The following is a 22,049-nucleotide window of genomic DNA, read 5'->3' as shown; positions in this document are numbered from 1 at the left end:
CACACCTTGGGTCTTTCCTAGTTACCCTATCATTCTAAATATTCTCTTTAATAAAAGGTAAAAGCTTACCAGAATCTCCTCTAAATCCCTTTACTTATCCATGATAATTCCTCGCATAACCTTCACCTCTCCATCTCTAATACCCCTGCCATCCTTGCGCTTGTCATGAGGATCCACCTGAAGCCTGACTCTAAATGCAACGGATGGCATGACTTCGATCTAGCTTCTCTGAAACGTAAGTGAAGAGTTGTTGAACAGAAGTGGCAGACCTCAGGTTCATCCTCTGACAAACTGGCCTGTTGCCTGCTCCAAAGGCAATATCGTTTCTCTATCCGCTCCAAGGAGAGGCCCCACATCCAAGCCTGCATCTCTGGAGCCACTAACAACATGCTTGAACTTTTCAAAATCTGCAAGGAACTCACCAATCCAACTGCAGTCTCCATCTCTCTATCCTTCCTTCCAAGGCTCTCTGCATCGCTTTGGCCTCACATTTCATATCTAAAACACAAGACATCCTGTCCTTACTCGACACCACCCACATCTCCACTCCTGTTCCCATGTCTCCCTTGGCTCCCTGTCTCTAAAGTTTTCTGCTCTATGAAGGTTTCATCCAAACAGGTTCTCCCCTGCTCTTCTAGAACCATTAAGGACAACATCTCCTCTCTCGCCCCAGCTCTTGCAGACTTCTATAACCACTCCTTCACCACTGGCACTTTCCCTCTATCCCTCAAGCACAACCTTGTGTACCCTCTCCTAAAACAGCCGTCTGCAGACCCCTCCTGATCCCCCTAACTATCGCCCTATCTCCACCACCCACTTCCTGGGTAAACTCTTGGAGAAGTTGTTCCTCCCCCAATTGATCCTTCATACTGAACCTGTTGGTTGCCTACATGACTATCAATCTGGAACTCGGGCATCCAGAGGCATGGAAACTTCTCCGCTGAAGATCCGTGAAGACATTGTCGCAAATCTTGACGCTAACTCTCCTGCTGTTCTCATTCTCCATGATCTGCCCTCTGCCTTTGACATGGTCAACCTTTCTATTCTCATAAAACAGCTCAGTAATACCGTCAGCATCACGGACGGGGCACTGGATTGGTTGACCTCTTTCCTCATGTGCCGCCCTTCCCAGTTGCACCTAGGCCCTTTCGATTGGATTGTGTCCTCCCACGTATTCCTCATGTTTGATATTCGATATCCAGCTTCAGCTGCTTCGGAGAAAAAAAATTCAGCAGAGGGTGCTGTGCGTCGATGGTGTCGACTCAATGTCCCCCGAGGGCCTCTGTCTCGAGGATGATATCATTGAAGGCATATATAGCACGCGCAGTGCCCGTTGGCTTCAGTTCTGTTTTTCCGCGAATGCTACTGTTTCGAGAAATACGGCGTGCTTCTTCACTTCGTGACGACTTCATTACTTTGAGAAATCGAGAGAAAATTTCATCTTTGTCGACACCGACAACCCTGAAGACCGGGTTTAAAAAGTGTTGTGATTGTGGGTCGAAAATGTCATTGACCGATTGTTAAGTAGCGAGCCAGAGACTATAAGGTAAGGTAACAAATCAGGTTTATTGTACAGCTCACCGAGGTTCGTTATGTTAATGGACTTCTCTCCTTCAAGGCACTTCAATACAGCTCGAAAGGCAAAAACAAGGATTATTGATCCCCCCCTTCACTGAAATGCAGACCGCAATGAGTTAACCCAGAATTACAGCAGTACTTCAAACAAAATGCCGTTCATAGGGTGAAAACCATGGGTACAGCTGTCACCTGAGAAAAATGCAGTTCATAAGGATGTCAGCCGTACTTTGAAATAAATGCTGTTCTTAAGGTGAAAACAAGATTGGTAGCTGTCTCCTGAGAAAAATGCAGTTCATAAGGATGTCAGCCGTACTTTGAAATAAATGCCGTTCTTAAGGTGAAAACAAGATTGGTAGCTGTCTCGTGAAAGGAATGCAGTTCATAACGGCTAGAGCGTTTTCCTCTGCACGCCTGTCTAAACACACAAATGTTCACCGCTCTGCCGCCTTGGGGCGAATTACCCAATAAAAAAAACTTCCCGGAGTCGCTTTTCACCCCCTTTCCAGCTCCTTTTCCATCAGGCGCTTTCCTTCCTTTCGCAGATGGGCTTGCCTGTAGGGCAGATAAAGTACCCACCGGAGGGTGCTACTTTTGTCACTAGTAAGCCCACCGGTACTGGGGACTGGCCTCGTTCCACTCCGTGCCTCCGCCGTCAGCCTCCTTCCATTCCTAAAAAACGAGAGAGAGCTGGAGTTGTTTTGTGAGCCTTTTAACCCACGTGCCCCTCCTCCCTGATAATTAACGCTGGGTGTTCCCAGCCCCAGTGTTATCACACCTGATGCTAATTCTCCTCCCTGCTTAATCATCGTGGAGTGAGTTTTAGTGTTAAACCCTGACTGGGGAAGTCCATCTGAATAGGGAAATGCGGTTTTTCGTCTCCCTTGCCTGCTTTCTTTTCCCCTTTTCTGGCTTTTATACTGATGAGGTCTTTATTTAGGTATTCTGGGATATGTAGTCTGTGTCTCTATTTGTTTGCTCATTTCCTTCATATTTAACATTATTTTGTCATGTGTGATGACTGGCTTATACCCCTCCAGGCTGTTCAGTTCTGTATTTTCCTCCCTTGTTAGGGCGGCCGCTACTGCTTCCTTATCACACCGATCCTCATTGTTTATGTTTGTGGTGCCTCGGAGTAGACCATAATACCTCAGATTGCTCCAAGTGCCAGTCGATGACAGGAAAGGCCTTGAAAAAATGAAAGGGGAAATTGACGGTAGGTCGAAACCCCAAATCTTCTACCAGGACCAAAAAACCTCGACCGATGAGTCGAGAGGCGACTCACCTCAGAGGAAGAAGGTTAAGTGATCGAAATCGAGGAGTAGCTCCCACCACTCCTTTTCATCGTCAAAGAAGTCTAAGAAGAGCCACCATAGGTCACCTTCTTCGACTTCATCATTGGACGCTTCCCCTGAGAGGGTATCCTGACCATCTAAAAATACATTCCGGCCAAGTGGGAGGTCTTCAGAGCAGAGATGCTCAAAATATTTGAAAAACAAAAGCCTCCAAGCCATGCTCCTACTGCACCTTCGAAAGAAGCAGGGATGGAAAGGGCTTGACCTAAATCCATCGAGCCCAGGGCGAAGCCCTGATCCTCATCGGCAGCCGTCGAGGCCTCGATCCAATGATGTAACATCGAAGGATCAGTCGAGCTGAAAGCACAAGCATAAGTCGAGGGCAAGGTCGTCGACACCATTGACACCTTCGGAGGCGCCTTTGACACCAGCCAAACCTTCGACTTCGACGCCGAAGGCATCGACACCAGCTGCGTCATCATTTCCAGCTGCGCCATCAATGCTGAGCGCCCCACCAAAGCCTATGGCGCCTATAAAAAAAAGTTTTGAAGGCTCCTCCTGTGTTGAATCCATTGTTCATAAAACCCCTCATGCCTGAGAAGACGTATGTGCCTCTACCAAGAAAAGACCATTTTAAATCCCTTACTTCTATATATGAGGAGAATGAGCCCTCAGATAACGAGGCTCCATATGGCCTCCAATTTGGTACGCCAAATGTACCAGAAAGTTTTATATCAGAGGTGTCAAGGTTGAGGGACCTCTATGACAACCTGCAGACTTCCAGTGGGGTAGACACATCACCCGAGTTGGAGTTTGGGATACGAGGCTGGGGAGCATGCTGATGCGTCTTACAGACAACTCATGCCTAAAGTAGTAGACCAGATGGGGTGGAGTAGACCTCCATTGCCATTCAAGCAGGATGATCTGACAGACATCCTGGATAAGGGTCCTCAGTCAGATCCCATATTACCTTTTCACATTGCTCTGCAAAAAAGGGTGGCGATAAATTGGGAAACACTGGAAACTAATCCGGCTGTAAATAAAAATTTGACCAAGAAGTACCGCCCTTCCAGTAGTGACCCGACTCCCTTTCAAAACACCCCACTCAAGAGAGTCTGGTTGTAGTGCAACTTCTAAGCAAGCGGCTTACCCTACCATCCCTCCAGATAGTGATGACAAAAGAGTAGATGAATGGGCAAGGAAGATATTTTCTGCAGGGAGTATGGCACTTACATTTGCCAACTCCACATGTGTCCTTGCAAAATGTACGTTCACTCTATGGGACTGCATTTCCATAGTTAGAGATGGCAAAGAAGCCATGTGTGGGTCTCTTCAGTCAGGTCTGGATTCAGCAGAGACACGGCTACTAGCACCGTTATGCGCAGATTTGCTTGGATGAGGAAGTCAGGGTTTTCACTGGATGCGCAATCCAGGACTTCTCAACATCCGCTTTGACGGGTCTCACCTTTTAGGCAACCAGGCTGATGAGACTCTTAAGAGGTTGCAGACCTCGAAGGCAGCAGCTAAATCTTTAGGTGCTACTATAAGGCAACCTCAGCCTCTTCGACCTTGTGGACAACCTTGGAGGGGTAGATCTTTTTTCTACTACTCCTCAGTTGGAAGGGTGCGAGGAATGGCTTGTCAAATGGGCCAAAGAAGATTCCCTCGTGGGGCCAGCTCAAGCACGGGCATCTTTACCATCTGCCACTGCATCAGCCACCTCAAAACCTCTCTGTCTCAACATCAAGAAGAATGACGAGACATTACTTCGGATGCTTGGGCCTTGGAAACCATAGCCCACCGTTACTGCCTTCCCTTTTTTTTACAGAGATCTCAGGACAATCCACCAGGGAAACACTCTTTGAGGATTCTGGACCTGCTCCTTGTGCAGGACATTTTAACCCTGCTAGAGAAAGGCACTATAGAACCGGTGGCTGTAGCGGAGAGGAACAAGGGTTGGTATTCCCCTTTTTTCCTAATACCCAAAAAGGACGGAGGACTGAGACCCATCTTGGACTTGAGATACTTGAACAAGTTCCTCAGGATGGACAAGTTAAAGATCATCACACTTTCTCCGATCCTTCAGGCACTCCAACCACAAGATTGGATAGTATCATTTAAACTTCAGGATGCTTATTTTCATGTGCAAATCCATCTCAAGCACAGAAAATACCTGAGGTTCGTGGTTGGCGGTTCTCATTATCAATTTCAAATTCTGCCATTCGGGCTGACCTACGCTGCAGGGTTTTCACCAAACTGATGGCGGTAGTGGCAGTGAATATCAGGAGAGGGGGGATTCACGTCTACCCTTACCTGGACGATTGGCTGATATGGGCACGTTCTCCCGAACATGTCTTGGATCATCTCAATGTCACCTGCCACTCCCTTCACAGACTGGGCTTCTCCCTCAATTACAAGAAGTCCCATATGACACCTTCTCAGAAACTCCTGTTCATCAGAGCTATTCTGGATAAATCCTTGGGAAGAGCTTGCCACCCGAGGTGAGGGCTCAAGACATTCTACAGATGGTCACCAAATTTGTAAGTGCCCAGTGTCTCCCAGCCTTCAGTTTTTTGAGGTTGCTCGGCCTCATGGCATACTGTGTTTTTCTGATGCCAGAGGCCCACCTGAGGATGAGGTCCCTTCAATGGGCTCTCAGAAATCAATGGTCCCAATTCTCAGGAAAGATGTCGGACCTACTTCAGGTTTCAAGCAGGGTCTCACAGGATCTTTTGTGGTGGGCCTACCAGGACAACATTCTGAATAGAGAACCTTTTTGGGAACCATGTCCGGAGATAACAGTAGTGATGGACGCCTCACTCACGGGGTGGGGAGCCCACACCAACGATATGACAGTCAGCGGTCATTGGTCTCCATCGGAGTCCACACTACATATCAATCTTTTGGAGTGGAGGGCAATCAGACTAGCGCTGAAGGCCTTTCTGACCTCTGTACAGGGAAAGAATGTCCTGATAAAGACGGACAACACAGTGGCCATCTACTACCTCAAAAAGAGGGGAGGTATAGTGTCACTACCACTGTGCAGAGAGGCAATGCAGCTCTGGTACTGGGTAATTGAAGAAGGAATCTCCCTATAGCAGGACACCTAGCCGGAGAGGAGTTCACGGCGGTGGACATTCTGAGCAGGCAGAGCATAGTCTCCCAAAAGTGGGAACTAGCTCAGGAAGTCCTTCAAGAGATCTTCACCCTTTGGGGCACTATTCAAGTGGATCTGTTCGCGACTGGTGTCAACCAGAAGTGCGAACTGTACTGCTCTAGGGAATTTCCCCAAAGAGGAGCTCAAGGAGATGCATTTGTGGTTGACTGGGAATTTCCACTCCTGTACTCGTTTCCTCCAGTCCCCGTCATTCCTCACGTGATCAGGAGGTTGGGAACATTTAGGAAATACATGATCCTAATTGCCCCGGATTGGGCCAGGAGGATGTGGTACCCAGACTTTCTGGACATGTCCATCTGTCCTCTGATACATCTTCCACAAAGAAAAGACCTTCTCTCGCGAGAGGAGGTTCAGTTTCTCCATCCAGAGGTCAAAACACTCAACCTTCACGCTTGGTTTCTGAAAGGCTGAGATACAAGGATTGGGATCTCCTGCATGATGTAATGGAGATTTTACTTTCGGCCAGAAGTCCAGCAACAGAGTCTTTGTTCCGTTGCTGTTGGAATAAATTCTGCGACTGGTACAAAGAATAGAATGTAAATCCTTTTCTTTGTAAAACACTGGATGTTTTATCCTTTCTGCTATCTTTAGCCAATCTGGGGCTACAGATTGGTACCATTAAAGGCTATTTGACGGCGCTGGCCATCTTTAAGCGCTCGTCAGAGGAATGTTCATAATTCAAAATTCCACAGTGACAACATTTCTAAAGGGGCGCACCAATGTGTTCCCCCATCTCCTTTCCAGGTTCCAGTTTGGGACCTTAATCTGGTTCTAAAATTCCTAATGGATTCACCTTTTGAACCTTTACACTCATGTCCTTTAAGGTTGTAAACCTTTAAAACCATTCTATTGGTAGCTGTAGCATCAGCCCGTAGAGTGAGTGAGTTGCAAGCACTTTCATCCAAGCCACCCTTTACTTTCTTTCCTAAGGATAGGGTTGTTCTAAGGGTTAACCATTCATTTTTACCCAAAATCATTTCTGATTTTCAAGTAGGACAGAACATTGTTTTACCTTCTTTCTATTCCCCACCTCATCCTAGCAAGGAGGAGATGTTACATAGGTTGGACCCTCACAGAGCTTTAAGCTTTTATGGATCTAGGATGTCAAAACTTTGCATTGATGAGCAGCTTTTCATTGGCTATATGGGCCACAAACTGGGTTAGGCTATTACTAAACAGACCTTATCCAGATGGATCATTTTGGCTATCTCAGAATGTTACCAGCTGGCAGGGAAGGATCCTCCTGAAGGTTTAATGGCCCATTCCACCAGGGGCATGGTACCTCTACAGCCCTGCAACAACGTGGTCAACTATTGACACGTTCACAAAGCATTATTGCCTGGAATCTTGTCTCGGTCAGGGTGGGAGTTTTGGAAAAGCAGTCCTGCACTTGGTTAATGAAAACAATTAAAATCTAAATTCTTCTCCCTCCACCAAATCAAAACTGCTTTGGCAGTCTATCAAAGATGAGGAATACGTAGCAGGACACAATCCATTCGAAGAACAAGTTACTTACCACTGGTAACGTTCTTTCGACTGGATGTTCCTCCCACGTATTCCTCATCACCCTACCAACCTACCCCACAGTAGAATTTTACATGTTATTATAGCATTCGTTCTTTCAAGGCTGAGTACGGTCAAACCTGTGGTTATGCAGGTATTTCTACTGTAAGAAAAAAACAGAACTGACGCCAACGGGCGCTGCACGTGCTATATATGCCCTCGATGACATCATCCTCGAGACGGAGTCCCTCGAGGGACATTGATTCTACGCCATGAATGCACAGCGCCCTCATGGTGGAATAAAATTCCAAAGCAGCTGAAGCTGGATATCAACGATGAGGAACATGTGGGAGGAACATCCAGTCGAATTAACATTACCAGGGGTAAGTCTTTTCTTCTTCTCCTCCACCACCTCACTCTCTACCTGTGGCATCCAACAAGGCTCCTCTATCCTGTTGCTGTGGCTCTTCAATATCTGTCTCTCCCCTCTTGTCCACCTGATCTCCTTCTTCTGCCCTCACCTCCAGTGTTATACTGATGACACACAGCTTTCCTTCAAACTTACCTCTACTTACCACATCGTCCTCCATTCTCATCCCTGATTGCCTGACCGCTATCCAGGCATGGTGTTCGGCTACCGATCTCTGTCTCAATTCCAGTAAGACAGAGATCCTTCTCATTGGGACACATGCGCCTTGTTTCCCTTCTACCCTCGGGCTGCCCTCCTTGGGCCCGCTACCCTCCCCATCCTGTAGGCTATAAACCTTGGCCTCATCTTTGACTCTGCTGTCTCTTTCACTCCTCACATCTTGGACCTTGCCAAGAAGGCCCACTTCGAACTTCACCTCCTTAGATGTATTCCCCTTTTCTCACCTTTCCCCAGAAGCTCAATGTCTCCAGAGCTCTGGTACTCTCTAGGCTGGGCTACTGCAACAGCCTCTTCCTCAATTTCCCCCTTTCCTCCCTACGCCCCATTCAGCTGATCCAGAATATGGTTGCAAGATTTATCCTTGGCCCCAAGCCCAGGGCCTGTATCTCTCCAGCCCTATATTCTCTCCACTGGCTCCCGGTGGCTGAGAGGATCAAATTCAAGACCCTCTGCATCATCCACAAGGCTTTCTGGCGCCTGGGACCACGTTATCTCCAACTTTCCATCCATAAGCACCTCCCTGCTAGAGCACTGTGCTCCTCTAACTCCAACTCTCTGAATATAAAAGAACCTATCTACCTTTATACACAGTTCATCACCAAAAAATGGCAAGAGACAACGGAACTCAACATCACAACCCCCACAGCCAACCCCGAAGATGACATCGACCCAACATGCAACCTACCCAAGCTACTCAACAAAGAACTGTAAACAAGAAAGTGTCCCTCCACAAACAACACGCTGAAGCCAAATACAGGATCGAAAGAACGAAGGAACCAGTCGAAGTTTGACTTACCAACGCAGCCACCAAAGGGCGAACAAAGATTTGTGCAACCTAGTCAACGCCAGATCAATGTCAAAACACAGCACAGAGATACACAAACTCCGCAGCAAATGTGTAACCGACATCCTGACAGAAACATGACTAATGGAAACTTTGAGGTAGTTGCACAAGAATCCCTCCCGAAAAACTTCAAACTTAAGCAGTCCAACAGAGAGAGAAAGAGAGAAGGTGGGCTATTTGTTGCATACAAACACCACCTAAAATCACAACTGCATCACCATTCAATAACTCCACTTAACTCTGGGCCATCAAACCAATCTTTCATTCCTACTCATTTACAGAACGCCCGTACACCTCATCTTTGACAGTGCGTTAGTAGACGCCATAACCAACATCATCATAAAACTCGACCACCTGATCATACTAGGAAATTTCAATATCTGGTTTGAAGAGGAAAACATCAACACTGCCAACTCCCTGATCTCATTACTATCCATGATGCACCTGTAATAAATTGTGTAGGAAGAAACCCACTCAGCTGGCCATAATTTGGAACAATCTTCTGCAAACAAAACCTAGCCACTACTGCTCCCCCAATGCACATTCTCTGTGAGATCCCCTTATGATACCTTTCGCGATCTATGCTCTGGCATGAGTCCATGCCAACCACATAAATATACCTCGAATAAAAAATAAAAAAAACGATCCCTCAACACCACAATCTCAATACTAGAATCTAGTACACAAAACCACCTCCATTATGAATGAGTGTGTGAGTCCATGAGTGTGTGAGTACGTGTTGGTGATAAATGATAGAGTGAGCAAGTCAATAAGCGGATAATTCATGGAGTGTGTGAACGAGTGAGTGGATGAGCTAGTGTGCATGAATTAATGAGGCAGTAAAAGAGTCCGTGAATGCGTGCAAGGAATAGAAAATAATCTCAAGCAAAGCCCACCATGCTGCTTCTGCACTGATGATGAGATGCCCAAGCAAGTACTCACTACAAGAGATTTAAAAGCTAATAATTTAATTATTCTGAAGAGTTAAAGCCACATTTGGCAGTGATCATGGGCTAGCTCATAGTTCTGATACGTGTAGCTCGAGAACAAAGAGCACACCCCTCTGGGCCCTGAACAGATGTCAGGGTTGCAAGGCTCCCTGGGCTAGTGGCAGACAGATTTGCTTAACTGCCTCGAGCGAACATCACAGCCTCCTCCATGCACTATCCTGGGTCACGTACCTCAGAGAAGTTGAATGTCAGATGGTTGCAGATGATGTTGTATAATTGTCCTGGTTTTTTCGCAAGGAATCCTTCCACATACTTGGCCTGGAATGGCCGGGGATAGTGGAAGAGGCTCATTCCGTCCACAGGAAGAGCTATAGAGAGGTTGTACTTCTCTGTGAACCGGTACATGATGTTCATGACAGTGCTGCTAGCCGTTTTGTGGGTCTTGAGGAACATCACGTTTGTATGTGGATGGCATATCTTTGCACGTGAGCTGATTGTTTTCTGAAAAGGCACTTTCCTGAATGGCAAAGTGAGACAAAGTCAGAGGGTATAGTTACCATCTGCAATCAATCAATCAATCAATCAAAAAAAGTTTTGTTTCCAGACATAACAAATATATAAAGCAGTTCAAGCATGCAATAATGTCATTGCTACAATAAAATTTAAAATTAAGCCTAATATAAATGCACATTTATAAATGACCATTAAACTACAATACATGGTGAATTTGTAATTAAGATGACAATAGATGTTTTCTGACATGCAAGGCCTGTTTAGGGTATGATAATAGAGACCAGCTAACCATTTGCATATCTGCCCAAGCAAGTATTTCAAAGCCAGGCGGCATTGTCCAAAACCCAAATCCCTCAAAATAGGTTTTAGCGGTCTTGCTCTAATGTTTGTATAAACCAGGCAGAGAAATATAGAATGGACAAGGTCTTCTTCCAGTGCAGAACAAAATACACTTTTTTCAGTATGTTGGTCTATTTGTCTCGCCATAACCACTCTTAAGTAAAGGTAGTTAAATCTGGCACTTGTTATGTTATATTGATGTATACCGCGCACTGGTGGCATTTGCATGGTCTCGAGGCATTCACGTGGCGCTGTAAAAGAAGTAGGTAGGGTTGGTTAGTGAGGGAGTGGATCAAATGTGTGCTCATCTGTTGATGCATGCAGAACCAGGAGGTACTGGCATCTGTGCATGTGAGATTTCTGGGTGTGCTTTATTTGCACTGGGCTGGTTGTGTCTGAAAGGGTGGTGTCCAGTGTTTGAGTTCTTTGCTGTCTGCAGGTGTTGTGTTTGTAGTATGATTAGTGAGGGGTGTGCGGTTTGTGAGTTTGTGGGTGGGTTGTTCCACTAGCCCTCTGGGCCTGTGTAGCATGTGAGGGTGTGAGGCAATGAGGCTATTTATGAGAGTTTGTTTCCCGTGATCTCTGGGTGTTGAGTAGTTTTATTATCAGTTCTTCATTCTGTATTGGCTCTGTTCAATTTTGTCCTGTTGTATTGGTTTGCAGAGCAGTACGTCTAAACTAAATCTAAACAAAAAAATCAGCTAAATTCTAGCGTGGCTAAATTCAAAACAAGTGAGATTAATTTAGTAATTCAAGTGTGGCTAAATTCAAAAGGAGCGGGCACCAAATCAGTACGGTTCTAGTGTGGATATTTTTAAAAGCAGCCTTAACTAAATAAGTACAACTTCTATAAAGGCTACATTCAAAAGGAGCAGATGCCAAACCAGAACAAATCTAGTGTGGCTAAATATTCATTGATGTATTCATTCATGAATTTTATTTATTTATTATTTTAATTATTTATTTCACCCCCTGGATTGATGTAAATCTTAGGGGTTTGGAGTTCTTACTTCAGCGCTTTTAGTTTTAACTGTTTGTTATTATCTTACATTAATTAGTCTAATCACAACACAAACTATCATATTTCACATATGTATAATCCCTTACATGGGTGTACTCTTTATTTTGTTCCCCTATTCCTTTCAATTGACTCATGTCATAAGGGCCTGTGGTCCACAGGACACTTGACACCTTTTCCAAGGCTACTTGAAAATATGCTGAGTGCTGCCGCATTCTTGCCATTCGCTATGGCACTTCCCTCTTCTCTATTCTAATCCAATATGTGATGCTCATAAAGAGCACTACTTCATCCTCTGCAGGGTCATCTCTAAACATGTCGTCATTGTGATGCTGGAAATGCATCGGAGGGAAAGGGCCTCTGTATCCTTGTCCTTTACTGCTTTTTATCGTGTGTTCTGTGGTGTTTTTCCTTGCAGGAGTTCATGTGGGACTCCTGGCGGTGCAGCTCTCTCTTTTGGTTTGGTGAAAAGACCCATGAGATACCCTTATGGCACCCATGGGTGGGGGTACAACCCCTAGTGTATGTTTTTGGGCACCTGTCTGTGGCCCACAGAGCAGGGTATGGGCTGGTGGCAGCCCCATGCTGAATTTGACAGGTGCTCTGAGTATCCTCCATTTTGGGATACCCAGGCCCTGCCATTGGGATCAGTTGATTCCTGATACGTAACAAGATGGCCCCCATGGCTTCTTGCTTTCTATTGCCTGTTACCTTGTTTTCCCAAAGTCCTGGGAATCCCTGACTCTGTCCCTTCCCCCTGACTGGCTGTTGGGTGGAAGTTCCATATATGGTGTTGTTGTGAAGTCCAGGCCAGACTGGCGGGAGCCTTCCCAGTGACTGTATGTTGTGGGTACACCCTGTGGGTGGGACCTGGGTGAATGGAGTGTGTGACGAATATGCATTCTGTGTTGTGGGTGTCTATTATCTGGTGTTTGACACAATGACTGAGACCGCCCTGCCCGAAACTTGTATGAATGCAGTGTGGAGTGTTGAATGGCTGGGCACTTGTCCCAATACACATAACATGTGAGTGTCTGGAGAGAAGTGAATGGCCTGAATGCACTATGCACCTGATTGACTGCCTGCCTGCATGAATGCCCTTCTGACCGATTGGTTGCCTGAGTGTGACCCAGCAGGATGAATGGGAGATCAACTAGTATATCTGGGGGCCTCTCACTGCTAGAATTCGTATTCAGAAGCTGAAGTGAAACTGGAGTTGAAACTGAAGCATAACCTTGAAACCCTGCTAGAAGAGAAGTCTTGCTGTTGCTCTACTTCGTCGATCTGAAAGCTGCTGTGTCTCCAAGGACTGACCCAGAGATGACCTGGTAAGGCGCCCTTGCTGGGCCACAGTTCTTCATCATCTCTTTGCAGTCCAGTACTATCGTCACCGAGGTGCCCCGCACGCCTCTTCCTTGCAGGACGCCAACGCTCCGTCGTCGACGAGCACCGCTAGGAAAGAAGCTGCCAGTTCACTGCCGTAGTTCACCCTGTTCTCGGTCGGATGTTCGACGACCCGTGACTCCTGCCTTAAAGGGAGGGCACTCAAGAAGGGCCATCGATATCCCATCGACAAACGCTACAATTCCAGGTACATTGGAGCTGTAGAACTATTGTAGAGGGAAATAAGACTCATAGAACAATATATGGACTGGGCTTGTGATACATCTTTGCTTTACAGGTTGCCCAGGTGGGGGGATCTCCACACAGAACTGTGTCTAGTGGTACGGGGCCAGTATTCTGCCAATTGTTCAACTATCTTGCTTTCCTTCCTCTCTCTACTGCTGGTTTCCTCTTTATTTGATCTGTGTGACATTCTGACAGTATAGTTGATGCACTTTAATGAGGTCTGATAATATTTGTGGTACCACTTTAGAACTGTATATATTTACCATTGTTGATTTTCTGAGCACAAAGTGAGTTATTGTGATAGTGTACATAACCTTGAATATTAATTATATAAAGACTGTGTTTTAACCAGTGTGTGGACATTCCTTTATGGGGGCTTGGGGACTACACTGTACTTAAGAACCAGCCTGCATCAACTCCTGAGAAGCTAGGCCTTGATTGCTCGGCTACGTTACCAATAATAGAGAATCTTGGCTGGGGTCCTCTGTGTCTCTCCTCTACCATATAGAGAGCAGAAGTACAAACACCCCCCTCCGGTCTTTACAGGTGCCAGTAATGTCAGTCAACCTATACTCTTCTTCAAGAGCTATCACTGTTCTTCATGGTCTACCCTCATCATCCGTTCCTTCGAGCATCTCCATTTCCCTTTCTACTATGGCTGCTTCTAATTCTAGAGGGATAGTCTTTCCACCCTCTTCATCCATAGGTATCTGTGGTCTAAACAAAAACTCAACAGGTATTCTCACCCTTTATTCTCCTTGCCCCTAATCAATACTCTGATCACAGAGTTTAGCTCGACTCCTTATGCAGACCTGCCATGCACGTATCCTAGTTTACTCGGACTGGAGTGTGAGACAACCTCTTCTAAAACCCCTTGGGTTAGGACTCTCGGGCGCTAGCTCTCTTTATCTCTATATACAATTTCCTGTTACTTTAGTTACTTTTAAATGACTACAACACCTTAATATATACATAAACTAGTTTAATTTTCCTTTGCCTCTGTCCCTCATAATTCATACCATAATTCACATATGCCAAGTGTGCCACGCTGACGGTCATGGGGAGACTCCCCTGACAGAAATGAGAGCATACTGCAGTTTTGCCACTCACCTTGTCTGTTCTTTCAGGCATCTCCCATGTCTGTCAGCACATTAACATGAAGCCTGGGTCTTTGTCCCTGAGTCTTTATGAAAGACTTTAGGTCCCCTTAGTTGAGTGCCAAGTGAAAAGGGGGATCTCTTCCCATCTACCTTTCTGGCATCCATGAATTCTGGCTCAGAGACACAGACACAATGAAAATGCAGGCACCTGGATGAGTATCGTAGCAGTCTTTATTGGATGTATGTTCAAGACACGCTTTAGACACACTCTCAAAGACATTATGACTCTCCTGCTTTTATAGTCTTTTGTACACCCAGCTCAAATTAGTCATACTTGGCATTAACAATTTTTGTCTGACGCACAGACTGATAAGCTTATTTTAGACCCGGCTGAACACAATTATAACATTCTTCAACTTCTGCCAAGTACAATTTTAATCACTTCACTGTCAATTCTAATCTACTTTTCGAGGTCCTGCCAAGTCAGTTAGGTTAGCACTTAATACCGCAGAGAAACAAATAAGCTCAATTACATGATGCCAAGTAATGCAGCTGGTCTTGTCAAATTGGTCTACAGAAAGCACAGTATACAGTTCTGATTATCAACATAGATAAATGTATCCAAGTTTCCCTTGCCTTTATCGGACTTCATCATTAATCTTGTCTGCTTTTCCTGCCAAGCTTCAAATTTTACCTCCAAGACTTAATTATTTCACTGCTAGATGCTGCCGGAGACCATTTCATGTGTATGTCTCTGTTGCTTATCAGCATTAGTCAGGGCTTCAACACCTGCCCTTAACACTAGACACCATTTTGTGATTTAGGTATCCATTTTGAAATCTATCTCTGTTTCCCACTGTATTAATCCTTCAGAGACCCATTATTTATTAATTTAAGCACTTCTCACTTTGTATCCCTTATTCATGATATATCCTTATACACTTATGATATTTGTGCGATGTTTAAAGCACCCATTCTAACCCAAATGTGCACAGAGTCATGTATACCTTTTATCTTAGAAAAAGGCGCTATATTCCTAATTTCTGCAATACTGGAACCATTGATCTGCCTATCATGTTATCTGTACTCAGTTCTCAGTTGAGGGGGGAGGGGTCGACACCCCTATACAACAACATAATGTTGATACTTTTGAAAGGAGTAAAAGTACTGTTTCTTATTTACCTGTAAAGTTATCTTATGGCAACACGCCTTATTTGAATTGGTTTCATACGCCTCAACAAAGAGCATTGATTTTTTTAAATAAGGGCACAATGTTTGCCTTTGGGAGTGCATGTGGCACGATGGGAGAAAACAGGAAAGTTGTTCATATGAAGATATGTCTTGTGAAGAGTTTGTGCACTTTATAGTGTTTTGCCTTTATTATACAGCAATTAGGAAGACCTTTCTAAAAAACGATTTTTTTTAAGAATGAGGGATAAGATCCTTTAAGGTGGCGTATATATATATATATATATATATATATATATATATATGTTACGTGATGTAAAAACGGCATCTTGAAAAGAGGCACCACAAAAACAATTTCACAAATGAAATGAAGGAATAAAATGACATACCAGTGTTTGTCATTCCTAACATGTAAAGGTCGAGTTATATCACAGACCGTTACATAGTCAATTACATAGTAAGGAATGTTGGAAGAAGACTGAAGGCCCACCACCTTTCTCATAGTACAAAGAAAAGTCTTCACCTGACGTATCTCTGGTAAAGTCCATCCAGAAGAAAGAGCTGCTCTCTCAGTGTAAATCCCAGCAGGGTGCAGAGTACGTAAAGAAGGAGCCCAGGAACCCTGAAAGAGTATAATAATGGAGAGTATGTCACAAGCATGCCCACCGTGTTCTATTTGACAGATGCATTGTGCATTGGTGATATTTCATTCTGTAATGGAAGCCTCTTGAAGCTAAACATGAACAGCAGCATGTGTGACAAGCGAGCTTCCCTAACAATGCCAATGTGTCTTATCCTTGTCGTGATGAATGTCTATTTGGGTATTTTCCCATGTGAGAGTGTAGATCTGATACCATACCCACTCAATGCTTGGTATCTTCCAGAGAATGTCCAGCCATTCATTATTTTCATTTTATTTATATTTATTTGAGGTAGAGAGACAGGAACATGTAGCTTTTGTTAGAAACAATGTACACCTGACTAGTAGCAGCATGACAAACATTCCCATCACAGGGTGCTTTAACTGTGATAACAAGTAATTAGTGAACTAATAAACCAGGTGGTTGAGGGGGATCGTGGGGAGGAGGGTATGGAATTAGCACAGCACAGAGTAAGATACATCATTAATGTTTGATTTGTTTCTCCAACTCCTGGGTGAACAGGGCGTGATCTCCACAATGTCAAGTCAAGATTTGGCTTTTCCATATAGGAATGTTGTCCAGCATTCCGAGGAGATTCATGCTTAACCGTCATTCTATCCTTGCCATACTCGTTGCACCACCACTAGCAATAGCACCACCTCTGCACTTGCAGATTCCGAACACTCACAAGGCATAGTAGGTTTGTCTCCCCTCCCTGTTTTTCTCAAGATTTGTTTGTACTAGTAATTCAATTATTTATCTTTGTTGTAATTAATTGTCTACCTTCCCCTGTCCCCACCCTGTTACCCTGAGGGCGCTTTGAAACAGTTTTGCTAATTGTATAAATGCCTAACAAGTGACCAACCCATAAATAAGCCATTTGTAGTTCCCACTCAGTCCTTGCACTATAAGTTGTTCAGGTATCTGTGGGGGTGGGGTTACATCTTGTGGGTGGAGGACCTGGCAGGTTTCGGGGTTAATGGTGGAGGTTGTACAGGATCAGAGGCACAGGCACATATCCAGAGAAATGTAGAGCATATGGGCGGGCAGGGGAAGTAATGCTGATGCAGTTGAAAAAGGCAGTGGCTAATGAAATAGGAGGGAAACGTGGATGCTGATTACAGAGGTCATAGTCAGGAAAATGGCGATGGATGGAGTTATTAGAGTTATCTATACATCACTCAATTAAACCATTGCCTGGCCCTAGAGCTGTGGTGTCATAGAAGATCAGGTGGGCAATTGAGAATAGGGCAGGGGTACAGAAGGTTGATCCCAAGGCGCTGCAGAGGAGAGAGTGGAACACATTATAGAAGAGCAAATATATAACCGATTTAAGGCACTGCAGAGGAGAAGCAAGGGAAAATGTGGTGGCACAGAGGATGGCAGAGGTGCATCACAAGCTGAAAACTAAATAAAAGATATTGGGCTTTATTACACGTTCAGCCGTGATTATAAAAGATGTGGCATTCCGAAATACTGCCTGTTTCACGGATTCGACCAGTTATGGGTTTAAAACTCTAAACCAATTAGTCCATCTGCTTTTTTGTTGAATGTTTAATCTCAACAAAAAGTGGGGCAATGCTGCATGTATAATTTCTGCATGCAGTAGTATATCACTGCTCCCCAATAAATTCCAATGAAATTACACAATCGGGAGTAACAATAACACAATAAATAATTTAAACTCGAAATGGGGCCCTGTTTTCAGCATTCACATTATCGAAGGAACAGATGAGATGGATGGTTGCGAGCACACACAGGCAGATTCAGGGAAAGGAAAACACTCTCTACCCTTAACTGATAAAAAGCGCCAGCATACGCAGCAGATGTTGACTCTGACAATATATTGGGCGGGGTATCATTACAAAAAACAATATTACAGACAATACATGGTACCGTTTGTCATACATGTTAACACAGAATTAGCCCGTCACTTTTGTTTAGAATAAGTGTAATCATGTACTTTGTTACTTGTGCCATTGGGCAATGGGTGGGGTGTCAGAACAGATGGAAGATAAGGCCCATTTCTATCTCTGTGACTGGCAGGAAATCCGTTGTGTCATGTGACATCCTTTAAATTTGCAAAAATAAATGAATCGCCACACCACCTGCAATTAAAACTGTCGAGACACCGAACCTACTGTCCACTTATTGGCCATATTGCAAGCACATAACAGTTGTACCCTTTGCCACATGTAGATGGCGCCATGTAAGGATGCTTCTCAAAATAAGTTGACAATCATATCATATCATATCGATCATGATGTTGTCTGAGGGAATATAAATCTGCTCCTCACACAAATCATAATTTGAAAAATATATAGTTTCATACAGCTTGTGCAATTGGCAACACTGAGTAATATTTTCATCATCATGTTTATTTCGGATGTGCATAAAAACAATCCATAACAACAATACAAATACAAAAATACACACCAATTGTAGCACAATAAAACATATGATCTTGCAAACCTGATCAAAAATAGCTCCTGGGAAAATTCACAGATACAATTAATAAAAAGTGTTCATGAAACTCATTTTTAGGATAAAGTACCTAACAGTCGTTTCCGGAGACAAAGTGCAATTTTCAAATAGGTAAGTAAGGACCAGCCCACACATGGTGAGTCCACCCGTAACGGATATATTGGTGCAGGCCGATACTGTTCAAAACCCATTTCCTCTATTGGAGGTCGTATAAGCCGTCCTGTGGCTTGTGCATAGGCAGTGTTATGGGGAGAAGGGGGGCTGGTCATGGAAATTGCACCAGCACCTGAGATGCATTGGGACAGCAGCACCTTGGAGGCCCAGTGCTTTGAGGGAAAAGCAGGGGCACACCCGGTCTTGGAGGTGCAGGGTAAGCCTTACCCGCACATGCAGACCATGGCTGACTTGCTGGCAAGGGGTCCCATGGCAACCTGGCCTGCAGGCCCTGCTTACACAGGGTGGGCCTGCAGGCCTGAATGAGACACCGACTCAGGTCATTCCATTTCGGAGTCTGCAGCCGTTTTGTTGCACGTGCCTGCAGGGCTCCCTTTTATTAGCTTGGGCCATGACACGCCCACATTATATTGGTCTTCTTAATTGTACACCTAAGCATAGCCATGCCTTTGAATAACGCTTTGCTGCCTGACTGCTATACGCTGATTTTGTTTGTCAACTGGCTTTTGCTTCTCAGATCCACTGTGACCCTAAATAGTCCTATCTAGCGATCTAGAAATCACACTGTATGCCTGGCATTGTGCTACACCTCCGTAACCAAATTTGTCTGATGCTTGTACCTATGCTGATACCTGTTGTTGCTGCATCTAGCCCTAGGTGGCTCCATATTGGATCATTGCATCCAGCCTACACTGCGCTCTAAGATTTATTGTTATAGCCCTAGGTGGCCCACTCTGATTTACCCTGACCTTATGCTGCTACCTGTGTCTGCTGTACTTAGCCCTAGGTGGCTCCATATGGGATTATTGCATCTAGCCTACGCTGCTCTCTAAGATCTATTGTTATAGCCCTAGGTGGCCCACTCTGTTTGATTTAGCCTGACCTTATGCGGCTACCTGTGTCTGCTGTACTTAGCCCTAGGTGGCTCCATATGGGATTATTGCATCTAGCCTACGCTGCTCTCTAATATCTATTGGTATAGCCCTAGGTGGCCCACTCTGTCTGATTTACCCTGACCTTATGCTGCTACCTGTGTCTGCTGTACTTAGCCCTAGGTGGCTCCATATGGGATTATTGCATCTAACCTACGCTGCTCTCTAAGATCTATTGTTATAGCCCTAGGTGGCCCACTCTGTCTGATTTACCCCGACCTTATGCTGCGACCTGTGTCTGCTGTACCTAGCTCTAGGTAACTTTATACTAGATTGCTACATTTAGCACAGAATGCACAGTATCTGACTATTCCACTTGATTAGCCACCCTCTTCACACCTAGACACCGCTATGCTGCTGCACCTTTATACTATCTGCCATCTCACTGCACTGTGGGCCCCGGATACTCCTTTGATTTGATCCCACCCGTCACCACCTTACACCACAACCAAGACCTACACTGAGCATATCTCTACCATGTCTCCAGCACTGAACCAGGCTACCAAGCTACTGACTCACCACACCATCGCACTCATATCACTTCCTACACCAGAACGTTGCTACACCTATAAGCCTAACCTTCTGCATGACACTAATCCTTATCTCAACTCTCCTGCCTTATGGCTCCAACATTTTGCTACCAAACCTACACCCAATCAACCTTGCCCACTACATCTGAGAAATATCAGATTAAGAACTAGATTCCTTCACGAACCCAAACTCCAGCCTACCACACACACGCACTCAAATACCACCCAAATACAATCTGCCCAGGTACAACCAGACAACCCTAAGACACCACCTAAAAATGAGATGAAGGGTGCTCTTATCAATGCTAGATCACTCCCGGCCCATGCCCTTGACATCGCAGATCTCATCACCACACAAAACCTCGATTTTATTGCTATCACGGAAACGTGGCTACACGCAGCCTCAGGTCCCTTACTGGCACTTTCCATCCCTAATGGATACTCCATTATCAGAAATGACCGCAATTCCAATCTCTCCAAAGGAGGTGGAGTCGCATTTATCCACAAAGATGACATCAATATAAGACAGATTCCCAATACACAATTCAGCTCGGCTGAGTCCCTATCAGTCAAACTCTCTTTATCTCACAACAGTACAGCCACTATGCACCTCATATACAGACCTCCAGGCCCACTCACTACCTTTTCGAATGACATCTCAACCATTCTGGCTGACAACACCAAACCTAACTCCCAAGTTGTACTTCTTGGTGACCTTAATCTCGGTTTGTTAGATCCCAATGACTGACATGCCGGTGAGATCGCCAGTAATATTTCAAATCTAGGCTTCTCTCATCGCATTCTCGAACCTACCCCCTCCAAAGGGAGGACACTCGATTGGATTGCTGACTTAAACTGTAACACGCATATCATCTCTAACGACCCCTGTGCCTGGTCAGACCACCACATCATCATCTTCAACATACCAGCCAATGATCCTCGCACCAAACCTATTATTGCGCCATCCACCCCTACGAGAAACAAAAAGGACATTACCAAGGACAAACTTCTCCCTCTCATCCTGCCTATACTCAATAATCAGGCTCTCTCACCTGACAACCCAATGGTCTTGGTGGACATCTTCAACCAAACTTTACTCAAAGCCATCAACACCATAGCACCTCTTAAAACTAGGAAACCCAAACAGCGTGCCCACCTCAATTCCTGGTTCACTCCATATCTTAGAACACTACGCAAAGAAAAGCGGAATGCCGAAGCACTCTGGAAAAGCCTTTTTTCTGAGACTAACAAAGACAACCTCATCCTAGCAACTCTTAATTACATAGAAGCAATTATACAAGCCAAAAAAGAGACGTATAACCTACGCATCTCACAGGCCGAATCTAATACGAAGGAGCTATTCAAAATTCCTAAAGAATTAGAATCCCCCTCTTCCACCCCCGATGTTTGTAATAAGAACAGCACTTGGTGCGAAAACATTCAAAAAGCGCTCCTCACTAAAATATACACTCTACAGTCTAAAATTAATACGAAGCAAAACTAAACC

At 44.8% G+C, this 22,049-nt stretch overlaps 1 protein-coding gene across 1 annotated transcript in view; it reads right to left on the bottom strand.

Annotated features, from left to right (window-relative positions):
* The window catches only part of LOC138491540 (galactose-3-O-sulfotransferase 2-like), a 470,736-nt gene that overhangs the window by 89,684 nt on the left and 359,003 nt on the right, over positions 1-22,049 (bottom strand). The window contains exons 3-4 of the mRNA XM_069618091.1: positions 16,305-16,403; positions 10,226-10,511 (exon numbers count right to left, since the gene is read on the bottom strand). Of these exons, the coding sequence (XP_069474192.1) occupies positions 10,226-10,511; positions 16,305-16,403 (385 nt within the window). The remainder of the gene's footprint in view (positions 1-10,225; positions 10,512-16,304; positions 16,404-22,049) is intronic.

This window comes from Ambystoma mexicanum, chromosome 10, assembly GCF_040938575.1.
Source record: "Ambystoma mexicanum isolate Mex_15411 chromosome 10, UKY_AmexF1_1, whole genome shotgun sequence".
Taxonomy (NCBI): domain Eukaryota; kingdom Metazoa; phylum Chordata; class Amphibia; order Caudata; family Ambystomatidae; genus Ambystoma; species Ambystoma mexicanum.
This window is presented reverse-complemented; position numbering and strand designations above follow the sequence as displayed.